The sequence below is a fragment of the Rhinatrema bivittatum genome, unplaced genomic scaffold, assembly GCF_901001135.1.
Source record: "Rhinatrema bivittatum unplaced genomic scaffold, aRhiBiv1.1, whole genome shotgun sequence".
NCBI classification, from domain to species: domain Eukaryota; kingdom Metazoa; phylum Chordata; class Amphibia; order Gymnophiona; family Rhinatrematidae; genus Rhinatrema; species Rhinatrema bivittatum.
The window spans coordinates 96,856-122,554 of NW_021820763.1; the positions used below are offsets into that span (position 1 = coordinate 96,856).

Below are 25,699 nucleotides of genomic sequence, written 5' to 3' on the forward strand. Positions count from 1 at the left end.
GAGGATTGGTGCTCAATTAGGAAAACCTTTGCTAGGGTTGGCCCTTAACTCCCTAAGGTGCAGGTAGTGGTTATTACCTGTTACAGAGGCTGGTTGATGGGCAGACCTTTATCATCTCATCCAAATGTCTTGTTACCTTTGGGAAGTGAAGCATATTCAGCCTTCAGTAAGAGAATCAGAATTTGCTGCTGTCATACCTGGGTGGTTATCCTTTTGAGCCTCTGAGAGGCTTATCACTTACCCTTAAAGGCAATGTTTTCTGGTATCAATCTGTTCCGCCAAATGAATTTCGGAGCCACAGGCTCTGTTGTGTAGAGATCCCTTTTTTGGTTTCTAAGGATGAGGCAGTGAAGATTCTCATGGTTTTCATTCCTTCCTAAGATGGTTTTGCATTTTATCATCTTAACCAGATGCTATGTCTCTTCCTTTCAAAATGACTCTGGTGGAGAAGAGTATGCTCAATTTTATTGTTTAGAACTTTAGGTTTTTTGCTGCAATTAAAAGTCACTAAATAGTGTCATAACCTTGGATTATCATTTCTAGAAGAGTCAAAACAGCTTTGAAGGTGTCAATAGCTCATTGGAGTAAGGAAGTGAAAGGAGAGGCTTACATATCCGAGGGATTGCTGCTTCCCAGGAAATTGGGGGCGTACTGTATCAGAGTGCAGGTAGCTTCGTGGGCAGAACTTCCCCTGCTGTCAACATTGGAGATTTGCAGAGTAGTGACTTGGTCTTCCTTACATACTTATTCAAAGCACTATCATCTTGACCTTTAAGCCAGGGAAGAAACTTCCTTAGTTTCGGGAATCTTGAGAACTAGACTTGGTAGTGTTCCACTCAGTAGAGGGATAGCTTGGGTATATCTCATGCTTTTGGACTGGTCTGGCTCTGGATGTATAGGAAGAAGAAATGTAGTTCTTACCTGAAAATTTCCTTTCCTTTAGTCTAGCCAGACCAGTCCAGGATCCTCCCTATTCTGCCCAGTGAAGTTGTAGTCTGATTCATTTTCAAAATAACTGCTTGTGTATGGTAGTCTGTGCACTGGATGTTAAAGTGTATCCTGTATTTCTTGATAAGATTTATGTTTATCATGTTTCTTGTTTTGTTTTTCTAACTTGGAAGCCCTCTGATTTTTGCTTGGGGAGTGTGGGAAAGTTTGATATATTTAAAAATCTTAGCTTGTCAGCATGGAGTCTGTAAGAGGTGATATCAGTTAAACCTGTTATTCTCTGTCTCCATCTGCTAGTTGGGAAGCATAACCCATGTGTCTGGACTGGTCTAGCTGGACTAAAAGAGAGGAAATTATCAGGTAGAAATGTTCTCCTTATTTGAGTTCACTGTGACCTTTGTATTGCCAGTCGAGGCTTCTGATTGTAATCAATTGCTCCAAATCTCATTTGCAGGACCCCGTAATGGTGCTAAGGCCGACTCCCAGGCCAGTGATGACGAAGCGGCAAGTGAAGTGCTGAGTCACTACAGCAGCGCGAGTGAGACCACCAGTGTCGTGGAAGAAGGACCCGGTGAGTAACATCCTTTACCACCTTTGCAGAGAGGATATCAGAGTGCTGAGATAAATCTGGAGCCACTGGAAGCAGTTTCTTTGGTTCTAGATGTGTGATGGACCAGTAATAAGGGATAGGAAGTGTGTAATAAGTCGAAAGTTGACTAGGTTCATTCAGTTGTAGGTTCCAAGTTTTGTAGGTAGACTGCAGGTAACTCTTTTGTTAATGTGAAGCAGTGCTATCTGGTGCCATCGTTTCCCCACATGTTGAACCAAGCCTGCTTTTACTTTATTTCATGCATAAAGATAGTCTTGCATCTAGAAGGGAAACCAGACTCTGCCTCCATGCATGCAGGAGAGCAAACCTAGAGCTGACTAAGTGGGGGCGGGGCAAAGAAACACTAATATAACAGCATGACCTCTCATTCCTTCTTTGCTTGCAGTGAGTGAGAGTGTGGATGAGCAGACGCTGCAGGAGCAAAGAGAAGATAAGCTAAAGGAAAGCATTGACAGCATCATGGATAGGAGGTGAGATGACTCAAAATCCCAGGAAACAAGTTAAAGTACTGGTGCAGGTAGAGTAGAGGGTGTTTAGAAGAACTGGTGCACAGCTCGCCTGTATCTTCTGGCTGTGTAAGTCTGTATTGTGGGATTTCTCCATGAGCAGGGAATGGATTTGTCCCTTTTGCATTACTTCTTGAGTGAGGGTTATGCCTTGGTGCTGAGGTCAGAGGCTCCACAATGTCAGTGTGTGTGATGCAGATGCAGCAGTATGGATGACCATCAGCCATGTGTCGTAGGTACCAACGTGTCCCAGCTCTCCCTACCCCACGTTCGCTCACCATTTTACACAGCACTCTACAGTATGGTGACCTTCGCTCCCTCCACCAACTACACAGCACCAAAGTGCAGTAACGCAGAGGAAGGCCATCTGGTGTCTCTGCTTTCAGAGCTGAATTTTCAAAACCAGTTATGCATCCAAAACCTGTTTTTTATGCATGTAAAAGGCTGCTCTACAACTGACCATGGCCAAGTGCACAAAAATGTATCCATGCATCCTGGTTTATGCACACCGAGGAGAAGCATTCTGAGGGGCAGAGGTTGGGGGTGGAGGTGCAGTTTACATGCACAGTTTTTTATTGTAAAAAGTCTGCACGTACGTTTTCCCCACACAGTTTATGCCCTGCTTGGAGCAGGTGTGACTTTATGTGCCTGAAAGTTGGCTTTAATAATCCTCAGTGAAGTCTGTGTGTACAATGCAAACGCAGACTCTGGCGCTCTGTCGGCTTTTGGAGGGCAGTAATCAAAGGCATTTCCACAATTAAAACAGGATGACAGAGCTACCAACGCATGTATCTCAGTTACTGGAAACTAATATGCTTTTGGAAGACAAAGTGGAAGATCTTGAGAATAGTTCCAGGAGGTGCCACATTAGATTGATTGAGGATTTTCAGATCTAATAGACCTTTCTGAAAAAAACGCTTGCTGGAACAGCTGGGTCTAGTTGTGGACGTGCACTCATCCCATTCGAGTGGGTGTAGGAAGATGCTAATAAACGGAGACCAGTGAGCATGAGGATCATCAGTTATGTAGACAGAGTGGAGATCATGTCCGCTTTCCATAGGAAATGGGACAATGACTATGAGGACTCTCGCCTTTTGTTCTCTAACTTCTCAGCCAAGGTAAAAAGATGTTTTTATATACTGTCGTTCGTGGAGATAATTTCTGAACGACGGGAAACTACCCCATACTGCATTACATTGTTTAATGAAGGAATCCGTTCCCAGCTGCAGATCCCTGCTAAAATAAGTTATGTATCTAAGTTCTGCTAAGACTTTTAGCGTCAAGTCTGAGATCGCAGCCTTTGTGAACAAGGTGGGAAACTGTTGGCAGTGTGGTGAATGGGGGGCCTGGATTTACTCAAATTTGGCCCTGCTCTAACATGGGGACAAAGACTGCGGGTTTTTTTGGTTTTGTTTTAATTTGTGTGCTGTATGGGTACAGTGCTGTTTCTCTTTTACTGTATACTCTTGGTTTTAAAATGGCAGCAGTCGCATCCCATGGGCAGCTCTGTCTCATGAAGTTTTGATAGGATGAATGGAGTTCCTCGTTTGCAGTCCTACACTGGGTCTTCATGGACTTTTCGCCTGCTAACCAATGAGCCCAGCAGAGGCGTTCTATTCTGTTCCCTGTATGTACCCGGATCAGTCCAGATGCCTGGGCTCATACATCCCTGCCAGCAGGAGGAGACAGAGAAAAAAAAACTTGCCTGAACCTGCTACATAAAGCCTAGTGCCACCTGCAGTTCCCCAGTATTGTCTCTGTCTCTGGCAGATGGCACAGGGTGCTCTACCTGCAGTTCTGCTCATTTTTTGGCTTTTAACGTTTTTCTTTTGAGCCTTTATCCCGGGGGTTTTTGATTTTTTTTCTACGGATTCCTTGTGAGTCCTACCCCGTCCGGTAGAGGCAAAGGGGCTGGGGATTGTTCCCTTTTGTGAGCCCGTCTGTGCGCCTGTGGGGTGTACATCTGGTTGTCCAGATCCCTCCCTCATGAGGTCGCCCAGGCAGTTGCAGGCTCCCCAGGAATTTTTTCATTCCCTTTTACCTGAGACTGTCTGTTCCTTTTAGACAGGGTTTATCTCTGTGTATTTTCTATAAAGTTTCAAAAAAAAGATTCACAGGCTGTTTTGTTTTCTGGCAGACGGCAGCACAGCCCCGAGGGCGACTTCCCCCTAGTAAGGTCAGTTCCGGGGTGGGACAGGTTGGTTTTTTTTTTTTCTGTGGGGGTCCTTTCCCCTTGCTTTTTTACTCACGGCAGTATTTTTTCTTCCCTCCCTCAGAATGGCCCATGGTACAGCGTGCTGAGCCTGTGGCTCGGTGCAGTCACGCTTAAATCGGGCCGGTCTCTGCGCGGCTTGCTCGGAGGGTGGGGAGGGCTCATCTGGAGCTCTTCCACCGGCGAAACAGCGTCGTGCATCCGGCGATTCGGGGGCTATTTTCGGCCGCAGCGCTGACCAGGGTACTGATTCCTCCTCCGAGGGCGCAGAAATGGTGGCCATCTTGGATTTTTCGGCAGCAGTTCCCGTGCCATCGGGGAGGGTGGGGGAACGTCTTCCTCCATTATCTCCGGCCCGTTCCGACTTTGGGGTTGGTCAGGGGGGCCTGGAGGGGGTGGATACAGTGACTGGGCCTGGTGCTGCTGCTAATTCTGAGTGTGCTGGGGCTGTTAGGAGTTTTTCCCCAGAGATCTTCTTTTCCATGAGGCTTTTTTGGCCAGCAAACAGCCTGGGTGTGGAGTCGGCCTTAATGCTGGCCGGACTCTGGGAAGTTTGCTGCTGGGTCCAGGACTCGCTTTGGAGGTCAGGCCTTCATTGCCCTCCGCTGAGAGGTTTCAGATACCTCCTGCAGCAGGACGCTGTGTCAGAGGGGGCCTTGGTGACTCCGGTGATGCTCCTGAGGACCCGGGGGTACCGGCAGGTCAAGGGGCACTGGCGTTTGGGGATACTTTGCTGGGAGATGATCCAGAGATCCCTAGTCTTGGATCCGAGAATACTAAGGAGGTCCGCCTGTTCCGAAGGGAGGAATTTGAGGTGTTGCTGCCCTTAGCCTTTCAGGTGTTGGGAGTTAAAATGCCCCAAAGTGTCCCAGATTTTGAGGAAGAGGATCCCGTCCTGGATGGGGTAAGAGGTCCCCCAGTTCCTTCCCGTACTATAAGGCGGTTAAGAAGTTGGTGGAAGCTGAGTTGGGGATGCCTGATGCTTCACTCTGTTGGGTTTGTGGCATATTGTGGACCCTTGGTCGTTGTGGCGATGACTCCTCCCACGGGGAGGGGCCCCATGGGGGACCACAACGATAGGCTAGACTCGGAGTAAGCAGACATTGAGGAAAGAAAGCTTTATTATACTGCTGTTGAATAGATGATTCTTGCCCAAGGAACGGACAGTGCTGTAGTCCAGCGATAACTCAGTGAAGCTTCAGATAGTCTCTATAGTTGATAGCCTCACCCAGATGTAGCGGAGGTCCCGTAGCATTCCAGAGAGCATTTAGGCTGAGAACCTGAAGGGTGGAATGAGGAGAGCTGGAGTGTAGTGGTACTTACAGCGGAGCAACGCTGATATCTTCTTTCGGTATTAGAATGAAGAGGAGGACCTGTGGTCCAAGATGCAGGATACCCTGAGCTGAATAGGCCCTCGAGGAGCGAGTACCTAGGATCACCAAGGGTTACCTGGAAGAAAGCAGACAGGACCCCCAAGGGGCGAGTGTCCTGGTAGGTAGGTAGATCACCCCGCAGGGCGAGTAGAAGCGAGGAGCCCCGGAGGCGCGGGTACTCAGAGCTTCAGTAGGAGCGAGATACCCCGGAGGGTAGAGTAGAATCCAAGTGAACAGCTTAGAAGCGGTCAGAGTAGCAAAACCGAAGTCCTTGCTAAGTCATTGAAATAGAGCGGAGTGGAGGCTTAAATACCTGGAGGTACTGGCGTCATGCGGTGGGGCCGTCCCCGAGGTTCCCGCCTTGACGTGGTTAAGAATGCAGTCAGAGTGCGCGCGCACGCCCTAGGGGCCTCAAGAAGAAGCATGGCGGATGGGGACGCCCATGCTGGCTTGGAGACACCGAGGGGTTTGGCAAACAGCAGCGGAGGCAGCCATCTTCCCTAGGGAGGAGGAGAAAGGCAGAAGAGAGGTGAGGCAGAGAGGTCGCAGCCGTCTGCGACCGGACGCAACACACTGAAGGTGGGGAGAACCTTGGGGAAGCTCTATCCCCTCCCAGAAGAGGTCTTGGAGTGTTTTGTCCTTCCTAAGGACGATACGGCAGTGTCCGCAGTGACTAAGCTGACCACCATTTCCTTGGTGGGATCCGTGGCATTGAAAGATATGCAAGACTGGAAATTGGAGGTTAAGAACATAAAAAATTGCCATGCTAGGTCAGACCAAGGGTCCATCAAGCCCAGCATCCTGTTTTCAACAGTGGCCAAACCAGGCCACAAGAACCTGGCAATTACCTAAACATTAAGAAGATCCTATGCTACTGATGCAATTAATAGCAGTGGCTATTCCCTAAGTGAACTCGAATTTTCTCTGATTAGTCTTAAATGTGCTACTTACTAACTTCATGGAATGCCCCCTAGTCCTTCTATTATTCAAAAGTGTAAATAACCGATTCACATCTACTCGTTCAAGACATCTCATGATCTTAAAGACCTCTATAATATCCCCCATCAGCTGTCTCTTCTCCAAGCTGAACAGCCCTAACCTCTTCAGCCTTTCCTCATAGGGGAGCTGTTCCATCCCCTTTATCATTTTGGTTGCCCTTCTCTGCACCTTCTCCATCGCAACTATATCTTTTTTGAGATGTGGCGACCAGAATTGTACACAGTATTCAAGGTTCACCTCAAGCAGATCTTTGAGGTCTCGGCACTGAGTTTGCGTGTGGCGATTTGCTCAAGCTTTATGCAGCGGGCTTGTCTCCATAGGGTGCAGCAGTTTCAGGATCTGCTCCCGAAGTCTGGAGAGCAATTGGATAGTGTTAAGCGTATAGAGGCGGCGGTTGCGTTTGGGGCAGATGCCCTCTATGATTTGGTGCGTACATCCTCCAGAGCTATGGCTTCAGCAGTCATGGCCAGACGGTTGTTGTGGTTGCGTAATTGATCGGCGGACATCTCCTCTAAGATGCAGTTAGGCTCTTTGCCATTCAAGGGGCGTCTGTTGTTTGGGGACGACTTTGTGCAACTGGTTCAGTTGCTTGGGGAGAATAAGCAACTACGGTTACCGGAGGACCAGCCTAAAGCAAACAAGCTTTTTCAGACTCGTTCGCGTCTCCGAATCGACAGGAGATTTCGGCCGATGCAGGCTTCCTCTGCTCCTCAGAGGTCTTTTTCTCCTAGTGGGCATTCTTGGAGGCAGTCCTTTTGAGGGGCCCGAGGGCCATTTAGGGGTGCTGCAGAAGGATCTGCAGTTGGTGGCAAGTCCTCACAGTGAGGCGAGGCCGGTCCACTCCGTCATTCCTATTATAGGAGGTCCCTTGACACAGTTTTATGACCAGTGGGCCAACATCACGCAGTATCAGTGGGTTCTCAGTATAATAAGACACAGCTACGTGTTAGAATTTGCTCGGTCCGTTTGGGATCTATTTCTAGTTTCTCCATGCGGACCAGGAGCGCAAGCGGGAGATGGTGCATGAGACCTTAGGCCGCCTTCAGGAATTGGGGGTGGTCATACCAGTGCCTTCGGTGGAGCTCCGAAAAGGACGCTACTCCATTTATTTTGTGGTCCCAAAGAAGGAGGGCACGTTTTGGCCCATTCTAAATTTGAAGAGAGTGAATACTGCCCTCAAAGTTCCCCGCTTATGGATGGAGACCTTGCGTTCGGTGATAGCTGCGGTTCGCAAGGGGGAATTCCTGGCTTCTCTGGACCTTATGGAAGCCTATCTGCACATTCCATTTCAATCGGAGTCCCAACATTTTCTTCGCTTCATGATCCTGGGACAGCATTTTCAGTTCAGGGCACTTCCTTTCATTCTGGCCCCAGCCCCATGCACTTTCACCAAAGTGTGATGGTGGTGGTAGCAGCAGCGCTTCGGAAGGAAGGTCTCCTGGTACATCCATATCTAGATGACTGGCTGATCAGAGCGAAATCGGCAGATCTATGTCAGCAGTCAATTCGCAAGGTTTGCAATGTTCTCCACTCTCGGCTGGGTGGTGAACACGGCCAAGAGTCATTTGACCCTGACACAGTCCCTAATCTATCTGGGGGCGAGGTTTGACACCTGATTAAGCAAAGTGTTTGTCGGAAGAAAGGGTGCTATCTCTTCAGAAGCGAGTTTGGTAGCTGCAATTACAAATTCCCAGAGTATGGGATTACTTGCAGGTCTTAGGGTCCATGATTTCAGCCCTGGAGTTGGTTCCCTGGGCTTTTCTCCATATGAGGCCATTGCAGAGGGCGCTTTTGGCATGTTGGAAGCCGAACTCAGAGGAATTTTACCTGCCTCTACCCCTGGATGGGGAGGCCAGGGAGAGTCTAGCTTGGTGGCTTCAGTTGGCCAGTCTTCTCCGCGGAATGGACCTCGAGGCCACGGATTGGGTGGTGGTGACGACGACCAATGCCAGAGCCATTCCGTCCAGGGCATTTGGTCTACGAAAGAATCTGCATGGTCTATCAACTGTCTGGAAACCAAAGCAGTGCGGCTTGCGTTGCGGGAGCTCTTACCACTAGAGAAAGGGCGCTCTGTTCGGATCCTGTCTGACAGTGCGGCAGTGGCATATATCAACCAGCAGGGCGGTACCAGGAGTCAGGCGGTAGATCACGAGGCTCAGCTCTTAATGCATTGGGCGGAAGCCTATCTAGAGCGTATAGCTGTCTCACATAGCTGGCATCGAAAATGTCCAGGTGGATTTTCTCAGTCGCACTTGCCTAGATCCAGGAGAGTGGGAGTTGGCGGATACCACGATGCAGCTCATTCAGAGATGTTGGGGGTTTCCTCACGTAGATTTGATGGCAACTCATCAGAATGCCAAAGCGGTACGCTTCTTCAGTCGAAGGAGGCAGCCCGGGGCCAAAGGCGTCGACATGCTGGTTCTGCCTTGGCCACAGGGGGTTCTACTTTGTGTTCCCTCCTTGGTCTTTGGTCGGAAGGGTGTTGTCACATCGAGAGACATCACAGGGAAGAGATTCTGGTTGTGTCAGAGTGGCCTCTGCATCTGTGGTTTGCGGATCTCATCAACATGACAGTAGACGGTCCGCTTCGTTTGGGACATCTCAAAGGTCTGCTCCGGCAGGGTCCCGTATTTTCCGACCAGGTCGATCATTATTGTGTAGCGACTTGGCTTTTGAGAGGCGGAGGTTAAGGAGTAAAGGATATCCGGAGTCAGTCGTAACCATTTTATTTCGGGCCAGAAGGCAATCTACTAATCTAGCTTACGTCAGTCTCGTGGGTGCTCGAGTCCTCATGGGGTTATCACCCTTCGGTGCTCCATCCCCGAGATTTTGTCTTTTCTGCAGGAAGGTTTCGCTAAGGGTTTATCTCCAAGTTCCCTTAGAGTTCAAGTGGCAGCCTTGGGCTATCTGCGAGGTAAAGTTGGGGATTCCGCTATTTCAGCTCATCCGGATGTGATAAGGTTCCTCAGAGGAACCAGGAATTTTGAGGCCTCCAGTTCAGAGGGTGTGTCCACCCTGGAACCAGAATCTTGTTCTACGGGGTCTTTGTTCAGTGCTGTTCGAGCCTTTACGATGGACAATGCTGAAGGACTTGACTCTCAAGGTGGTTTTTCTGGTAGCAGTCTATTTGGCTAGGCAGATTTCGGAATTACAAGCTTTGTCCTGTCTGGATCCATTCCTCCAGATTTCAGTCTCTGGTGTCTCATTGAGGACTGTGCCTTCCTTTTTACCTAAGGTCGTATCCGCGTTTCATGTGAACCAGACGGTGGAGCTTCCCACTTTTCTGGAGAGGGAGGAGTCTGCTCCCATTGCGAGAGAACTCAAGAGATTAGATGTTCGTCAAGCTCTTTTGCGCTATCTAGAAGTTACTAATGATTTCAGGAGATCCGATCATCTGTTTGTTTTTGTGGAGTGGCGCAAGCCGAGGGTCTAAAGCTTCCAAGGCTACTATAGCACGCTGGTTGAAGGAAGCTATAGGTTCCACTTACATTACTGCTGGCTGGCAGTTGCCGGACGGCTTACGCGCTCATTCTACAGTGTCAGGCGACGTCCTGGGTGGAGGCGCAACTCTTATCTCCTCAGGAGATTTGCAGAGCTGTAACTTGGAAATCCTTACATACTTTTGCGTGACACTATCATCTGGATTTGGGGGCTTCTAATTCTCCTTCTTTTGGCAAGAGTGTTCTGCAAGCGGGACTCTCCAGGTCCCATCCCATTTAGGGAAGCTTTGGTACATCCCAGGCGTCTGGACTGATCCAGGTACATACATGGAAAGGAAAATTGGTTCTTACCCGCTAATTTTCCTTCCTGTAGTACCACGGATCAGTCCAGAACCCGCCCGTTTTTTTCCTGGAGGTGAAGTGTCGCTCGCTCAGCTGTAGTTTTTGTCTTATGTGTACAGATTCATAGCAGCCTGTTTAGGTTTCATGTTGACAAAAAGTTTGAAGTTTGATTATTTTCTAGGGTTTCATTGTTTTGGACATTGTAGTTTTTTTGCTTGGGTACAGATAGATACTGGGGAACTGCAGGTGGCACTAGGCTTTATATAGCAGGTTCAGGCAAGTCTTTTTTCTCTGTCTCCTGCTGGCAGGGAAGTATGAGCCCAGGCATCTGGACTGATCCGTGGTACTACAGGAACGAAAATTAGCAGGTAAGAACCAATTTTCCTTTTTCAGTGCTCTGAAATGCGCTGCGTAGAGGGTGCGAGCGACCTCAATGCTGCTCCAAATAGGCGACATTGCTGTGGAAGAAAGTAACTGTTCTGGAAATGTTTCCTTGTGTTCTTCTCTTCTCCTCCCTCTTTTGGGATCTTCCTGGGCTTAAAGCAGGTTTTACATTTGAGTGGGTTGAACTTGTACTCTTTGAGAATTGCTTGATGCTGCAGTGGCCAGAGTTTGTATTCACTTTTCTAGGGATTAGTTGTTGAACATTTTTATTTGGAACCATTGATCTGTGGAACAACATTTAGGTTGTTCACTGTCTTTTTTTTTTTTTTTTTTTTTTAATACGTTTGGTGGGTAGACTTGTCCACTGGGTCCACGCTGGTCTGCATTTTTTTCCTTTTGTTTTTTAATTTTTGTGTTTGGTGTTTACCTTTTTGTGTATTCCTCATGATGGAGATTGTTGAATTGGGCTGTAACACATCAAAGAGCATGTAATCTCTCTGTTAATGCTTGGATGTTAATGTGGGGGGGGGAATAATTCAGGGGCTTGCATTCTTGCTATGTGTATTTTGGGGTAGTGCAGCTAGAGGCAGGAAGAGGTATATTTGTGATGACGGGTTGGGATGGTATTGGTTGGAGTGTTTGTATGTGTGGTTGGGGTTTTGGGATTAAAGTGATGGATGGTACCATATGCCATGGAGATTAAGTGCCTTGGAAGACCTAGCTGGAGGGTTCTGTAGGCCAGGGACTGCACTGTGTGCTGGTGCCTTTTTGATTAGTGCTTAGGAAATTGAAAGCAGATATTGTGTTTGTGCAGGAGACACTTCTGGAAAAAAAAGGAGTCTGTAAAATTGTGCAGAGGTTGGGTAGGATAGTGCGCCTTTTCCTACATTTCTAATAGGCACTGTGGAGTTGCTGTCTCGATTGGAAAGAGCTTTTCCTTTATTGAGGAAAGGCCCACTGAGACTCACAAGGGCAGTGAATGCGTGGTTTTGGTCTGTTCAGTGGTGAATACAAAAATATGCTGGATGAAATATTGAAAATAACGATTATAAAAGGTTTTGTCCAGATTGTCTCTCTGTTCTGATTGCCATATCATAATTGGGGGAGACTTTAACATTATAGCTGGTCGTAGAATTGATTGTAATCCCGCAGAGGCGTTAGAGTAGAATAGTAGGGATATTAACTTTCTTGCATCTGAGCTGCAGTTAATGGATATTTGGCTTGTCTTACACCCAGAAGAATATGATTATACCTTTTATTCTGCTCCTCATGGAGTTTATTCTCGTTTAGATTATTTTCTCATTTCTAATGCCATCTTTGCAAATACTGTTGTCTAACATGATTGAAAATGTGCTTTCTGATCATTCTGTTATTTCTCTGAAGTTAAGTGTTGTGGTGTGCACTCTTGGAGAATGGATCCTAATTTATTTTATGATCAAGAGTTTTCAGAATTTTTTGTCTGTGGCCTGGAACAGTTATTGTACGGAGATAAGAATATAAGAACATATGAAATTGCCATAATAGGTCAGACCAAGGATCCATCAAGCCCAGCATCTTGTTTCCAACAATGGCTAATCCAGGCTACAAGTACCTGGCAAAAACCAAAACACTAAGTAGATCCCATGCTACTGATGCCAGTAATAGCAGTGGCTATTCCAGTACTCAATTTGATTAATAGCAGATAGTGGACTTCTCCTTCAAGAACTTATCCAAACCTTTTTTAAACCCAGCTACACTAACTGCCCTAGCCATATCCTCTGGCAGCAAATTCCACAGCTTAATTGTACGCCGAGTAAAAAATAATTTTCTCGATTAGTTTTAAATGAGTTACTTGCTAACTTCATGGAGGGCCCCCTAGTCCTTCTATCATCTGAAAGAGTAAATAGCTGATTTGCTAGTGTGTAGCCAGATGGACTCAGGACCAATGGGTTATGTGCTCCCCTGATAGCTGACGTCACCCTAGATATACCCCTGCAATGACCTCAGCCATTCAGTTATTTCTCCATCTCCTAGCAGATGTGGATTGTCTCTCCTATCGGGAACAAGGTACTCTTTAGATGAGGAAATTTTACCTTCAAATTTCTACTTTTAAATTGGAAAAGATAGTCCCGCTCTCCTACGGTGATACCGAAGGGTCCCTCCCCAAGTTGAGAATTCCTGAGGCGATTTCCGAGATCCCTCAGAGGTTTGCCTTGGTCCGGTAGCCGGTTCCCAGCGTGGACTTTGCTGCTGAAGCAGCTGAAAGGCAAAAGGTGCAGGAAGCAAAATGTGGCGGTGACGGCCAAAGCCCTCCAGCAGCCGGAGACCTTCTCTGTTCAGTCAGTAAGTGCTGATCCTGGTTAAGTAGAGAAGAACTCTTCTTATCCAGAATCATGGAAGGGCTTTGGTAAGTCTTTCTTTCCTCAGGTTTCCTTGCTTGGCAAACCATACCAACGTCGTTCTCGAACCCAATAGTGCGAAGGAAAGGGGTTTCCGAGCAGGTTTAGCGGCCCCAAATGGGCTAGGCCCTGCTTCAGGCTTGGTGGGCACTCCATATGGTGGCCTGCGGCAGCACCGCCATCTTGCGCGCGGTTTTGTTGGTGCCATTTTCCCCCATTGTCCGCCGGTACGCACTGTGCGGGGCCGGCCCTTGTGCACCTAATGTGCATAACTTCTAGACCTTTCATGATTTTAAAGACCTCTATCATATCCCCCCTCAGCCGTCTCTTCTCCAAGCTGAATAGCCTTAACTTCTTTAGCCTTTCCTCATAGGGAAGCTGTTCCATTCCCCTTTATCATTTTGATCGCCCTTCTCTGTATTTTCTCCAGTGCAACTATATCATTTTTTGAGATGCGGTGGCCAGAATTGTACACAGTACTCAAGGTGCAGTCTCACCATGGAGAGATACAGAGGCATTCTTACATCCTCCGTTTTATTCACCATTCCCTTCCTAATAATTCCCAACATTCTGTTTGCTTTTTTGACTGCCATAGCACACAGAGTCAACTATTTCAATGTATTATCCACTATGATGCCTAGATCTTTTTCCTGGGTGGTAGTTGCTAATATGGAGCCTAACATCATGTAACTACAGTATGGGTTATTTTTCCCTATATGCATCTCCTTGCCCTTGTCCACATTAAATTTCATCTGCCATTTGGATGCCCAATCTTCCAGTCTCGCAGGGTGGTCCAGCAATTTATCACAATCTGCTTGTGATTTAACTACTCTGAATAATTTTGATTCATCTGCAAATTTAATTACCTCACTTGTCTTATTCCTTTCAGATCATTTATAAATGTATTGAAAAGCACTGGTCCAAGTATAGATCCCTGAGGCACTCCACTGTTTAGCCCTTTCCACTGAGAAAATTGATCATTTAATCCTAGGCTCTGTTTCCTGTCTTTTAACCAGTTTGTAATCCACAAAAGGCGTCACCTCCTATCCCATTACTTTTTAGTTTTCTTAGAAGCCTCTCATGAGGGACTTTGACAACGCCTTCTGAAAATCTAAATACACTACATCTACCAGTTCACCTTTATCCACATGTTTTTCAACCCCTTCAAAAAAAATGAAGCAATTTGTGAGCCAAGATTTCCTTTGCGTAAATCCATCCTGACTGTTTCATTAAACCATATCTTTCGATATGCTCTGCGATTTTGATCTTTAGAATAGTTTCCACTATTTTTCTCGGCACTGAAGTCAGGCTCACTGGTCTAGAGTTTCCTGGATCGCCCCTGGAGCCCTTTTTAAATATTGGGGTTACATTGGCCACCCTCCAGTCTTCAGATGTAATGGATGATTTTAATGATAGGTTACAAATTTTAACTAATAGAGCTGAAATTTCATTTTTTAGTTCCTTCAGAACCCTGGGATGCATGCCATCCGGTCCAGGTGATTTGCTACTCTTTAGTTTGTCAGTGTGGGAGTTGGTGCTTCATTTTCTTGGAAATGGTTAAAAAATCAGAACCCCTGATATAATGAAAATATCAGAGCAGCCAAACGGAAACTCAGAAAAAAAGAGAAATCATGGAGAAACAACAAAACATCCACACTACTAAACACATACAGAACACAACTAGCAGAATACAAAAAATTCATCCATAAAACAAAAAAAGACTTCTACACTAACACAATAAACAAATACCAACAAAACCCTAAGATGCTCTTCAACATAGTAAAAAGTCTAACCAAATCATCTTACGATGATCAACCACAATCAACATCAAAGATCACTAGTAATGACTTCACAGACTTCTTAAATGAAAAAATCAAAATCCTCATAAAGAACAACCTAAAAAATGATTCACAAGACCAGAAAATACCAAACATTCAAACAAAAAGCTGACCCAACTTTGAAACAGCATCTTCTTTGGAAGTCCAAATGATCATTAGAAAAATGAACCCAGCCAAACAGCCTATTGACGCCATACCCATTACAACGATAAAAAATCTTGAACCACCAATAACTAAGACGATAACTGAAATCGTAAACCTCTCTCACTCACGGAAGGAAACTACCCAGAATGCTTAAAATCGGCAATCATCAAACCCATTCTGAAAAAGAATAATCTCGATCCTGAAAACCCACTGAACTACCGACCCATATCAAACCTCCCATTCATTGCCAAAATCAATGAGAAAGTTGTCCACACACGACTCACTGACCACCTAGAAGAAAACAACATCCTGCCACCCGCTCAGTTTGGCTTCAGAAAACAACTGAACACTGAGACGCTACTACTAGCAATGAACGACTTCGTACCCAAAGGTTTTGAAAAAGGCAACAGCTACCTTCTAATCCTACTCGACCTATCTGCAGCCTTCGATACAGTAAACCACGCCATCATGATTGACCGTTATCCGAAATTGGAGTTAAAGAAACAACCCTACAATGGTTCTCTTCTTACCTGTCACAAAGATCCTACCAAGTGCTACTCAATGATTCCCTCTCAATGAAAATCAATCTAAACACTGGAGTTCCCCAGGGATCCGCTCTGTCAGCGACACTCTTTAACATCTATCTACTCCCATTATGCCACTTCCTATCAAATCTCAATCTGACCCATTTCATCTATGCTGCTGATATTCAAATATTAATCCCAATAAAAAAATCACTAGAAGAAACTTACAAATCAACAGCAACTCACCTAAACAATATAAAGGAAATACTAACCAACTTAAAACTCATCCTCAACTTCGACAAGACTGAAATGATCTTATTAGACAGAAGGAACAACTCTCCTCAAATACCACCTCTCAACCTAATGAACCAAAATACGGCTATACCTCCAAGCAATCATGCTCGCAACCTCGGAGTAATAATTGACAGAGAACTTTCCTTCAAAAACCATATCACAACAAAAATCAAAGACTCCGTCACTTAAAACCTTTTCTTTCCAATAATGACTTCAGACCAGTCCTTCAATCACTAATTTTCTCCAACGTAGATTACTGTAACTCACTCCTTTTCAACTTACCTCTAAACACTATTCGCCCACTCCAGATCCTACAGAACGCAGCTGCAAGAATCCTCACTGGTCCAAGAAGCATGACCACATCACGCCAACACTTATTTCACTACATTGGCTACCAATAAGATTCAGGATTGAATACAAAGTACTATTCATCCTTCATAAAATTATGTATGAAAAACAAGAAAATTGGCTAAGCTCCTCTATAAAACTACATACCCCAAACAGAAACCTAAGATCTGCAAATAAGGGACTTCTAAAAACACCACCTACGCGTTCCAATCACTCACCTCAACCCAAAAGAGAGCAGCATCTCTAGGTAGCCCAAAACTCTGGAACTCCCTACCAACTGAACTCAGAACCCAAGAAAATCTAAAAACATTCAAAAAAGATCTAAAAACATGGTTGTTCAACAAAGCATACCAGCTCACCCAATGAACAACACAACATCTTCACCCTCCACTCCATCCTGAAGATTAAATGAATAAATGAACATATCTCAATTATAGATTATAACCAAGAAATGAAACGTAAAACAGAACAGTAACTAACTAGCATATGATTATCCTATATTTAACAATTGTTTGAACCTTTTTTGAAACCCTGTTAATCCCCTTAACATTGTAACCTTCGTATTTTTGTAAACCGTTATGATGGCTTTATGATGAATCCGAATGACGGTATATAAAACTCAATAAATAAATAAAATAAATAAATGGTGCTTGGAGAGTAAATCATTGCATATTTGGCTGGAAAGAGAAAAAAAGATGCTTGTATTCAACACTTTTGCCAGGGTATTCAGAAATTAAGGTGACTGCATATGCGTTCTATTCAAGAGTCTTGACAAAAACAAACTACTGCAGGTTCCTAGGATGAACCTTTATTGTTAACACAAAAAGCAAATGTACGGTCTGTTTTATAAATTCAGTACAGGGAGGGTTTTGGCAGAATTGTTGAGAAAAGAATAGATGTTATATCTCAGTGATTAGAACCAAGGAGGGGCAATGATGGAAGCCGTCCAGGAACTGATTGACCTGGAATGGGATGCCCTGGAGGCCAGCTTCAAAGGGGGTCGGGTCTTGGAAGCCCTATACCCTCTAGAACCAGTGACCAGTAACGCCTTCATTTCCCGAAAGTGGACGCTATGGTCTGTGCCGTCTCAAAGCGAACAATGATTCCTGTTGAGGGAGGGGCTGCATTGAAGGACACTCGGGACAGACGAATGGAATCCATCCTTAAGCAGGCCTTCGCAACAGCAATGACACTGCAGATTGCTTCGTGCTGCGCACTGGTGGCACGTTTCTGCCTGCTCTTCTCAAGAGAGGCAAATAACTCCGGAACGTATACCAGTGAGACGATGGAACCTGCAGCAGCCTTCCTCATGGACACAAGCTCAGACCTGGTGCGCACCTCAGCCAGGGGCATTGCCTCTGTAGTGGCAGCCAGAAGACAACTATGGCTACGGAATTGGTCTGCGGATGCGACATCTAAAGCGAATCTCACAAGAATGCCTTTTAAAGGATCTCTCTTGTTCAGAAGCGAAATGGAAAAGTTAGCCAGCAAATGGGGCAAATCCCCAGTGCCTCAGCTACCGAAAGATTAGGAATAAAAGATCTCAGCGTCCCTCCCCCAGAAGAAACAAGGGCAGAGGATCGCAGTGCTTTAGACCCTACAGGAACTCGCAGTTCCAGGCACCTCGTGCCTCCGGAAGGTCCCAGCCCTTTCGGAACAGACAGACCAAGAAGGGAGCAGACCCAGGGGCAGGCTCCAGCCATGCTCCACAATGAGAATGGGCCGACCCAGCCACAGGAAGAGGATATAGGGAGTCGACTTACCCTCTTCTACAAAAGATGGGTCGAGATAACGTCAGCCAAATGGGTTCTAAACATTGTTCAAGAAGGTTACTCTCTGGAGTTCCACAGCATCCCTCGAGACAAATTTATGATGTCACCCTGCCACTCCCACTCGAAGAGACTGGCAGTAGAAACCACTGTAACAAGACTACTCAGTCTGAAGGCAATAACTCCGGTTCCCATGCCCCAACAAAATACGGAGTGCTATTCCATTTATTTTATCGTTCCCAAAAAGGAAGGATCATTCCGGCCCATCTTGGACCTCAAGAACATCAACCGTCATCTTGCTGGTTCTGCACTTCCACATGGAAACACTTCACTCCGTAATAATGGCAGTACAACCAGGAGAGTTTCTAACCTCCCTGGATCTTTCCGAAGCCTACCTTCACATCCCAATCCATCAGAATCACCAGCGCTTCCTGTGCTTTGCAATACTGGGTCACCATTACCAGTTCCGAGTGCTACCCTTCGGCCTAGCAACCGCCCCCAGAACTTTCACCAAAATCATGGTGGTCGTGGCGGCAACATTGACAAAGGAAGGGATTCTGGTACACCCTTACCTGGACGATTGGCTAATCAGGGCAAAGTCTTCGGAAGAGAGCCGGCAGTTGACCAGCAGAGTCAAGAGCCTACTGCAGGAACTCTGTTTGGTCGTGAACACGGGCAAGAGCAGTCTGCATCCCTCTCAATCGCTAGAGTACCTGGGGGCCCGTTTCGACACCAAACAGAACAAAGTCTTCCTCCTCCAAGGAGAAGGAAGCTGATGGAACAATTACGACGGTTGATGTCCAATGCACGCCCCAAAGTATGGGACTATCTTCAAGTCCTAGGCCTCATGGCATCAACCCTAGAGGTCGTCCTGTGGGCAAGGGCCTATATGCGACTGTGCCATTGTGCATTACTGTCACGATGGAACCCACTGTCCTGGGACTACTCAATTCGCTCCAACTATCAGCAGAAGTATGGTCTCAGCTCCATTGGTAGCTACAGGAAGACCACCTAAGCAGAGGAGTAAGCCTATCCCCACCGAACTGGATCTTGCTCACCACGGATGCGAGCCTGCGAGGGTGGGGGGAGCCCACTGTCAGGAACTGACGATCCAGAGACAATGGAACAAGGAAGAGGGGGAATGGAACATAAACCGCCTGGAAGCTCAAGCAGTCAGACTAGCGAGCCTGCGATTCAGCCACAGACTCAGAGGCAAAGCAATTCAAGTAATGTCGGACAACGCGACAACAGTTGCTTACATCAACCGACAGGGAGGAACCAAGAGCCCGCAGGTGTCTCTGAAGATAGACCCTCTCATGGCATGGGCGGAGATAAACCTATAAGGAATCTCGGCCTCCCACATCGCAGGAAGAGACAACGTCTCAGCAGAATTCCTCAGCAGGAAGGAATTGAGGCTCTCGTCTAGACTTGGCCAGAGGAAGACTTACTTGTACGCTTTCTCCCCCCCCCATGGCCACTACTGGGCAGGATCATCCGCAAGATAGAACATCACAGGGGACTAGTTCTACTAATTGCCCCAGATTGGCCAAGACGACCATGGTAAGCAGACATGCAAAGACTCCTTATGGGAGTCCATGAAGATCCATCTCTATTCTCTCTTACAGTCTGGCCCTTGAGAGGACTCACATGAAGAAGCACGGTTACTCAAAGGCCGTGATTGACGCCCTGCTCCGAGCACGCAAGTTCTCCACATCCCTGTCATACATATGGATCTGGAGAGTATTCGAAGCCTGGTGTGAGGACCGTAGGATTCTCCCGTGGACAGCCAAGATCCCCATGATTCTGGAGTTCCTACAGGACTGTATGAAGAAGGTGTTGTCACTCAACTCCCTCAAGGTCCAAGTAGCCGCACTGGCCTGCTTCAGAGCAGAAGTGGACAGTATCAGGCTATCAACCCATCCAGACTTGTCCTGCTTCCTGAAAGGGGTCAAACAACTTTGACCACCCCTAAAGTGACCGGTGCCTCTATGGAATCTCAGTCTAGTATTATACTTCCTAGCTGGGGCTTCCTTCAGACAAGCACACGGCCTGTCACTACGCCTCTTAACATTGAAAACTGCATTCCTGGTGGCAATGTGTTCAGCTCGTTTCATCTCTGAACTACAGGCTCTATCCTGTCGGGAACCGTTCCTTAAGTTCACACCTGGAACCATACAACTGTGCACTGTCCCCTCCTTCCTTCCGAAAGTGGTTTCCGAGTTTCACTTGAACCAAACCATCTCTCTACCAGCTCTAGATGAACATAAGGACTCAGAAAACTAATGCTTTCTTCACCACCTGAATGTCTGCAGACTCCTGGTGCGATACCTGGAAAGATTGGAACTGGTGCGCAAAATGGACCGCTTGTTCATTCTTCACAGCGGGAAGAAACAAGGAGAAGCGGCCTCGCGGGCGACCATAACCCACTGGATAAAATAAATAATCAAGGCTGCCTACATAGAGGCAGGAAAGCCCTTACCTCTACAGGTTAAAGCTCATTCTGCGAGGGCCCAGGCAGTCTCCTGGGCAGAAACCAAGTTGCTGTCGCCTGCCAAGATCTGTCGGGCAGCGACGTGGTCCTCCATACACATCTTCTCCAGGTTCTATCACTTGGATGTTCAGGCCCAGGAAGACGCGGCCTTCGCAAGGACAGTATTAAGTGGGTCATGGGCAGCCTCCTGCCCTGTCCGGGAGTAGCTTTTGTACATCCCATTGGTCCTGAGTCCATCTGGCTACACACTAGGAAATGGAGAAATTACTTACCTGATAATTTTGTTTTCCTTAGTATAGACAGATGGACTCAGTATCCCGCCCACGGCTGCCCCCGAAAAGGAGAACCTCTGATAACAAACCTTGAGACTAAACAAATACAGGTAAGCCATGGCCTACCCCTAGTTCAACACCCACAGTTTGTCCGGTGTCGGCGTTGATTGGTGGAGTGCACTGGCGGTCTCCAGTTTGGAAATTAGTTGAACCAGTTCAAGTTTTACTCAAGTTTAATCACGTTATTTAAGCAAAGATATATCCTCAATGGCTTTTCAAAGAGAATACTGAAGAGCTGAGGTTACTGCAGGGGTATATCTAGAGCGACGTCAGCTTTGAAATCTGACTCAATCTCCCATCTGCTAGCAGAAGAGCACAATACCCATTGGTCCTGAGACCATCTGCCTACATTAAGGAAAACAAAATTATCAGGTAAGTAATTTCTCCATTACTCCAAAACTAAGAGGTGCCCTGGCTGTCTATGGAATAGCGGTCCCAGTTCAAGGCCTTAAACTTTGATCCTCAAAATTATACACTTTGGCACAAATAGCTCAGCTAATATACTATCCTTTTGCATACCTAAACATACTTTACACTCAGCTAATTGAATTTACTTGTAGTGCCATCATGCTATGAGTATAAGCGTAATGAGATTAGATATGGGCATTCTTCATAGCTGATCCAACCCCTGGAATAATTTACTACCTGAATTGTGTGTCAAAGCTGATCCTTTATTCTTTGGAAAGAAATTGACAAAGTTCCTGCGTTTAGTCAGGCGTTTTTATGATTATCAATGGATTTTGCATGGTTATTAATATACATTTGTCACTTTTAAAATTTTTGTTTAGTTTGTATTATGGATGTCTTAGAATTTCTATATGTATATGGGCGATCTGCATTGAACATTTTGAAAATTGCTGATGTGCACAGTATGTGGAGACCCTACCATCCGGTTTTGCAGAGCTGTGGTGATACATCACCCTGTTTCTCTTTCAGTGCCAAAACTCGGCAGATGGCATTGGAGAGCCTGCGGCTGGCATTCTCTTCCAGAATCCTGTATGACTTTCTGCTGGAGCGACGGCTGACCCTCACTGATGCGCTGGAACGCTGCCTAAAGAAAGGTACGTCCACCATCCCAAGTTGCTGAGAATCTGACTGGGAGCTGTAAAATTGGAAAAAGGAAATTGCCTGTTCCCTGTACGTACCCAGATCAGTCCAAACAGTGGGTTGATCCTCCTTTCCAACAGATGGAGGAGACAAAGAAAAACTCAAAGGGTATCCTGTATCAGGACAGTGCTCAGCCTGCATCCCTTCAGTATTTCTCTGTCTCCAGCAGATGAAGGTGGCAGAACCTGCAGTTCCCATTTTTTCATATATTCCTATCTTTCCTGAACATACCCAGATCAGTCCAGACAAGCGGGATGTACCAAAGCCCTCTTACACTGGGCAGGAACCCGAAAGACCCGCTCGAAGAACGCTCTCCCCAAAAGGGGCTGCCTCCAGGGCCCGCACATCCAAACTGTAATGCTTGGTAAAAAAGTGTGCAATGAAGACCACACCGCAGCTCTACAGATCTCTTGGGGAGACACCAGCTGACACTCAGCCCAGGACGTCGCCTGAACTCAAGTCGAATGTGCTCTAAGACCCACTGAACCGTTCTTCCTTTTGATTCATAAGCTGCAGAGATAGTCTCTTTCAACCAACGAGACAAAGAAGCCTTAGATGCCTTTTTGCCCTTTTTTGCCCCCTCGAACAGGACGAACAAATGATCAGAACGACGAAAAGCGTTAGTGACTTTCAAGTAATGTAACACCACCCATCTCCCATCCAAAAGGTGAAGCTCTCGTCCCATCGAGGGATCCCGAGCCCAATCCGGAAACCCGGGCAACTCCACTGATTGGTTTACATGAAAAACCGACACCACTTTAGGAAGAAATGAAGGTACCATACGCAAGGACACTGTATCGAACGATATCCGGAGAAACTGATCACAGCACAAAAGCGTCTGCAATTCCGAAATCCTTCTAGCCAAACAGATAGCTACCAAAAAGACAGTCTTCAGAGCCAGGATCTTCAAAGATACCCAATTCAGAGGCTCGAACGGCTCCTCGCAAAGGACCCATAGCATGAGATTAAGATTCCATTCCGGACAAATGCAATACAGAGATGGACGGAGATGTTTGACTCCTCGTAGAAAACGTACCACATCCGGATGGGATGCCAAGGCCTTCCCCTGGACTCTCCCTCTGAGACAACCCATAGTGGAAACCTGGACCCGAAGGGAACTATGGGCTAATCCTTTGGATAAACCCATCTGCAAAAAAGACAAAATATGGGACACCGACTCCTGAAGAGAGTCCAATCCCTGTTGTCCACACCAGGTCTCTAAATACCTTCCATACCCTGGAATAGGCTAAAGAGGTAGCAGGGCGTCTCGCTTTGAGCAGCGTGGTAATTACTGGTTCCGAATACCCCCTCAAGCGCAATCGCCTCCTCTCAAAAGCCAGGCCGCGAGACAAAAGCGATCCTCCAGATAGGAAAATATAGGACCCTGATGCAGGAGATCCGGCAAATGGGTCAGGCGTAGTGGTCCGTCCACTGCCAGCCGCACCAGAACCACAGACGGCGAGACCATTCCGGAGCCACCAGAATCACTGACCCCGCGTGGCCTCTACACGCCTGAATACCTTTGCTATCAGTGGCCACGGAGGAAAGACGTACAGGAGGACTCCGGTCGGCCACAGACATACGAGGGCATCGAGCCCCACCGCCCCAGACTCCCTCCGGCAGCTAAAGAACCTTTGCGTCTTGGTATTGAGACTTGTTGCCATGAGATCAAACTGCAGGGTTCCTCACCATTCGCAGAGAAGCTCCCAGGCCCTCAGAGTTCCACTCCCCCGGATCCAACTGCTGCTGGCTCAGGTAATCCGCCTGGATTTTGTTGACTCCTGCCACATGGGAAGTGGCGATTCCATCGAGATGAAGCTCTGCCCACTCGAACAGCAGCTGAGCCTCCTGTGCTACTGTGGAACTCTTGGTTCCCTCCTGGCAGTTGATCTAAGCTACCATTGGGTCGAATTGTCCGAGAAAACTCGCACCACCCAATCGCGGACCAAGGGTAGAAACGGCTCCAGAGCTCAGCACGCCGCTCTCATCTCCAGGCAATTGATGGACCATGTCTGTTCTGATGTCGACCAAAGGCCCTGAGCAGACCTGCCCAGACAAACTGTCCCCCAGCCCCGAAGACTTGCATCCATGGTGACCACCACTCAATACGTGACCTCGAGGGGCATCCCCTTCTCCAAATTGTTCTGCGTCATCCACCAGGCCAGACTGGCCCTGGCCGACTTCGTCAGAGCCAGGGGCAGGAAATATTGTTGCGACAGAGGATTCCAACGGGTACAACAAGGCTCTCTGCAGAGGCCTCAAATGGGCAAACGCCCAGGGCACCATTTCCAATGTGGACAGCATCGAGCCCATGACCTGTAAGTAATCCCAGACCCTCTGTACCTGTAGACGAAGCAGACACGCTATCTGCCCCTGAATTTTGTTCACTCTGTCGTCTGTAAGAAACACTCTGCTCCGCTGGGTGTCGAAACGGGCTCTCAAGTATTCAAGGGAACGGGAGGAGACCAGATGGCTCTTCTCCACATTGATAACCCAGCCTAGAGATTCCAGGAGCGACCGCACTCGGTCCACGGACCGCACACATTCCTCTAGTGACTTCGCCCATATCAGCCAATTGTCCAAGTACGGATGCACCAGCAATCCCTCCTGTCACAGCGCTGCCACCACTACCACCATCACCTTTGTAAAGGTCCGTGGGGTAGTGGCCAGCCCGAAAGGTAGCGCTTGAAAATGATAATGCTGTCCCAGAGCCATGAATCTGAGAAACGTCTGGTGCTCCTGACGGATGGGGATATGCAGATAAGCCTCGGTGAGATCCAGAGACGCCAAAAACTCTCCTCTCCGTACCACCGCAATTACGGTGTGCGTCGCCATCCAGAAACGTGATACCTTCAAACTCTGGTTGACTTTCCTCAGGTCTAGGATAGGTCGGAACGTGCCTTCCTTCTTGGGCACCACGAAATAGATGGAATATCTGCCTTGTCCCTGTTCGGACACTGGCACCGGTACAACCACCTCCAGACTTAACAACTGCTGAAGCGTTTCCTGGACCGCTGCCCGCTTGCTTCAGGAAAGACAATGCAACTCCAGAAAGACCAACCGCAGTGGACGAGAAAATTCTAAGGCGTAGCTGTTTCTCACCACGCTCAACACCCACCAGTCGGAAGTGATCTTGGTCCACTCCCTGTAGAAACGGGCCAGCCTACCCCCGATTACCAGAGACTAGGAGTGGACCTGCCGGATCTCATTGTGAGGACTTATTGCCTCCCGCACCCTGGGTGGATCCGCCTCTAAATGACCTTCCAGCCACTCGAAAGGACTGTTGCCTGTGCAAGGGCTGTCTTGGGGCCGAGGCCGAAAACATCTGGACTCCCGAAAGCGAAGCCGAGAAGAGAGAGGCTTCCAGCCAGACTTTCAATCCTCTAGCAGCCTATTGCCCTTTGTCTCTCCCAGCGACTTCAGACAATCAAGGTCCTCACCAAACAGCAGTTTCCCTTGAAAGGGCAGGTTACAGAGCTGCGATTTTGATGACAGATCTGTTGACCAGTTGTGTAGCCACAAGTGTCATCTGGACGCCACCACCGACACCATAGCGTGGGCCGTGGTTCTCACCAGGTCATACAAGGCATCCACGCCATAGGCAACTCCTGCCTCCAGACGGGATGCCTGGACTGGGGAAAGAGTCCCGGAGGTCGACTG

The 25,699-nt window shown here is 47.3% G+C and overlaps 1 protein-coding gene across 2 annotated transcripts in view; it reads left to right on the forward strand.

The window, feature by feature from the left end:
• The window catches only part of LOC115082093 (interferon-related developmental regulator 2-like), a 99,184-nt gene that overhangs the window by 20,465 nt on the left and 53,020 nt on the right, over nucleotides 1-25,699 (forward strand). For both annotated transcript variants that reach the window (XM_029586358.1, XM_029586359.1), the window contains 3 exons: nucleotides 1,403-1,519; nucleotides 1,944-2,028; nucleotides 21,869-21,993. In XM_029586358.1, the coding sequence (XP_029442218.1) occupies nucleotides 1,403-1,519; nucleotides 1,944-2,028; nucleotides 21,869-21,993 (327 nt within the window). The remainder of the gene's footprint in view (nucleotides 1-1,402; nucleotides 1,520-1,943; nucleotides 2,029-21,868; nucleotides 21,994-25,699) is intronic.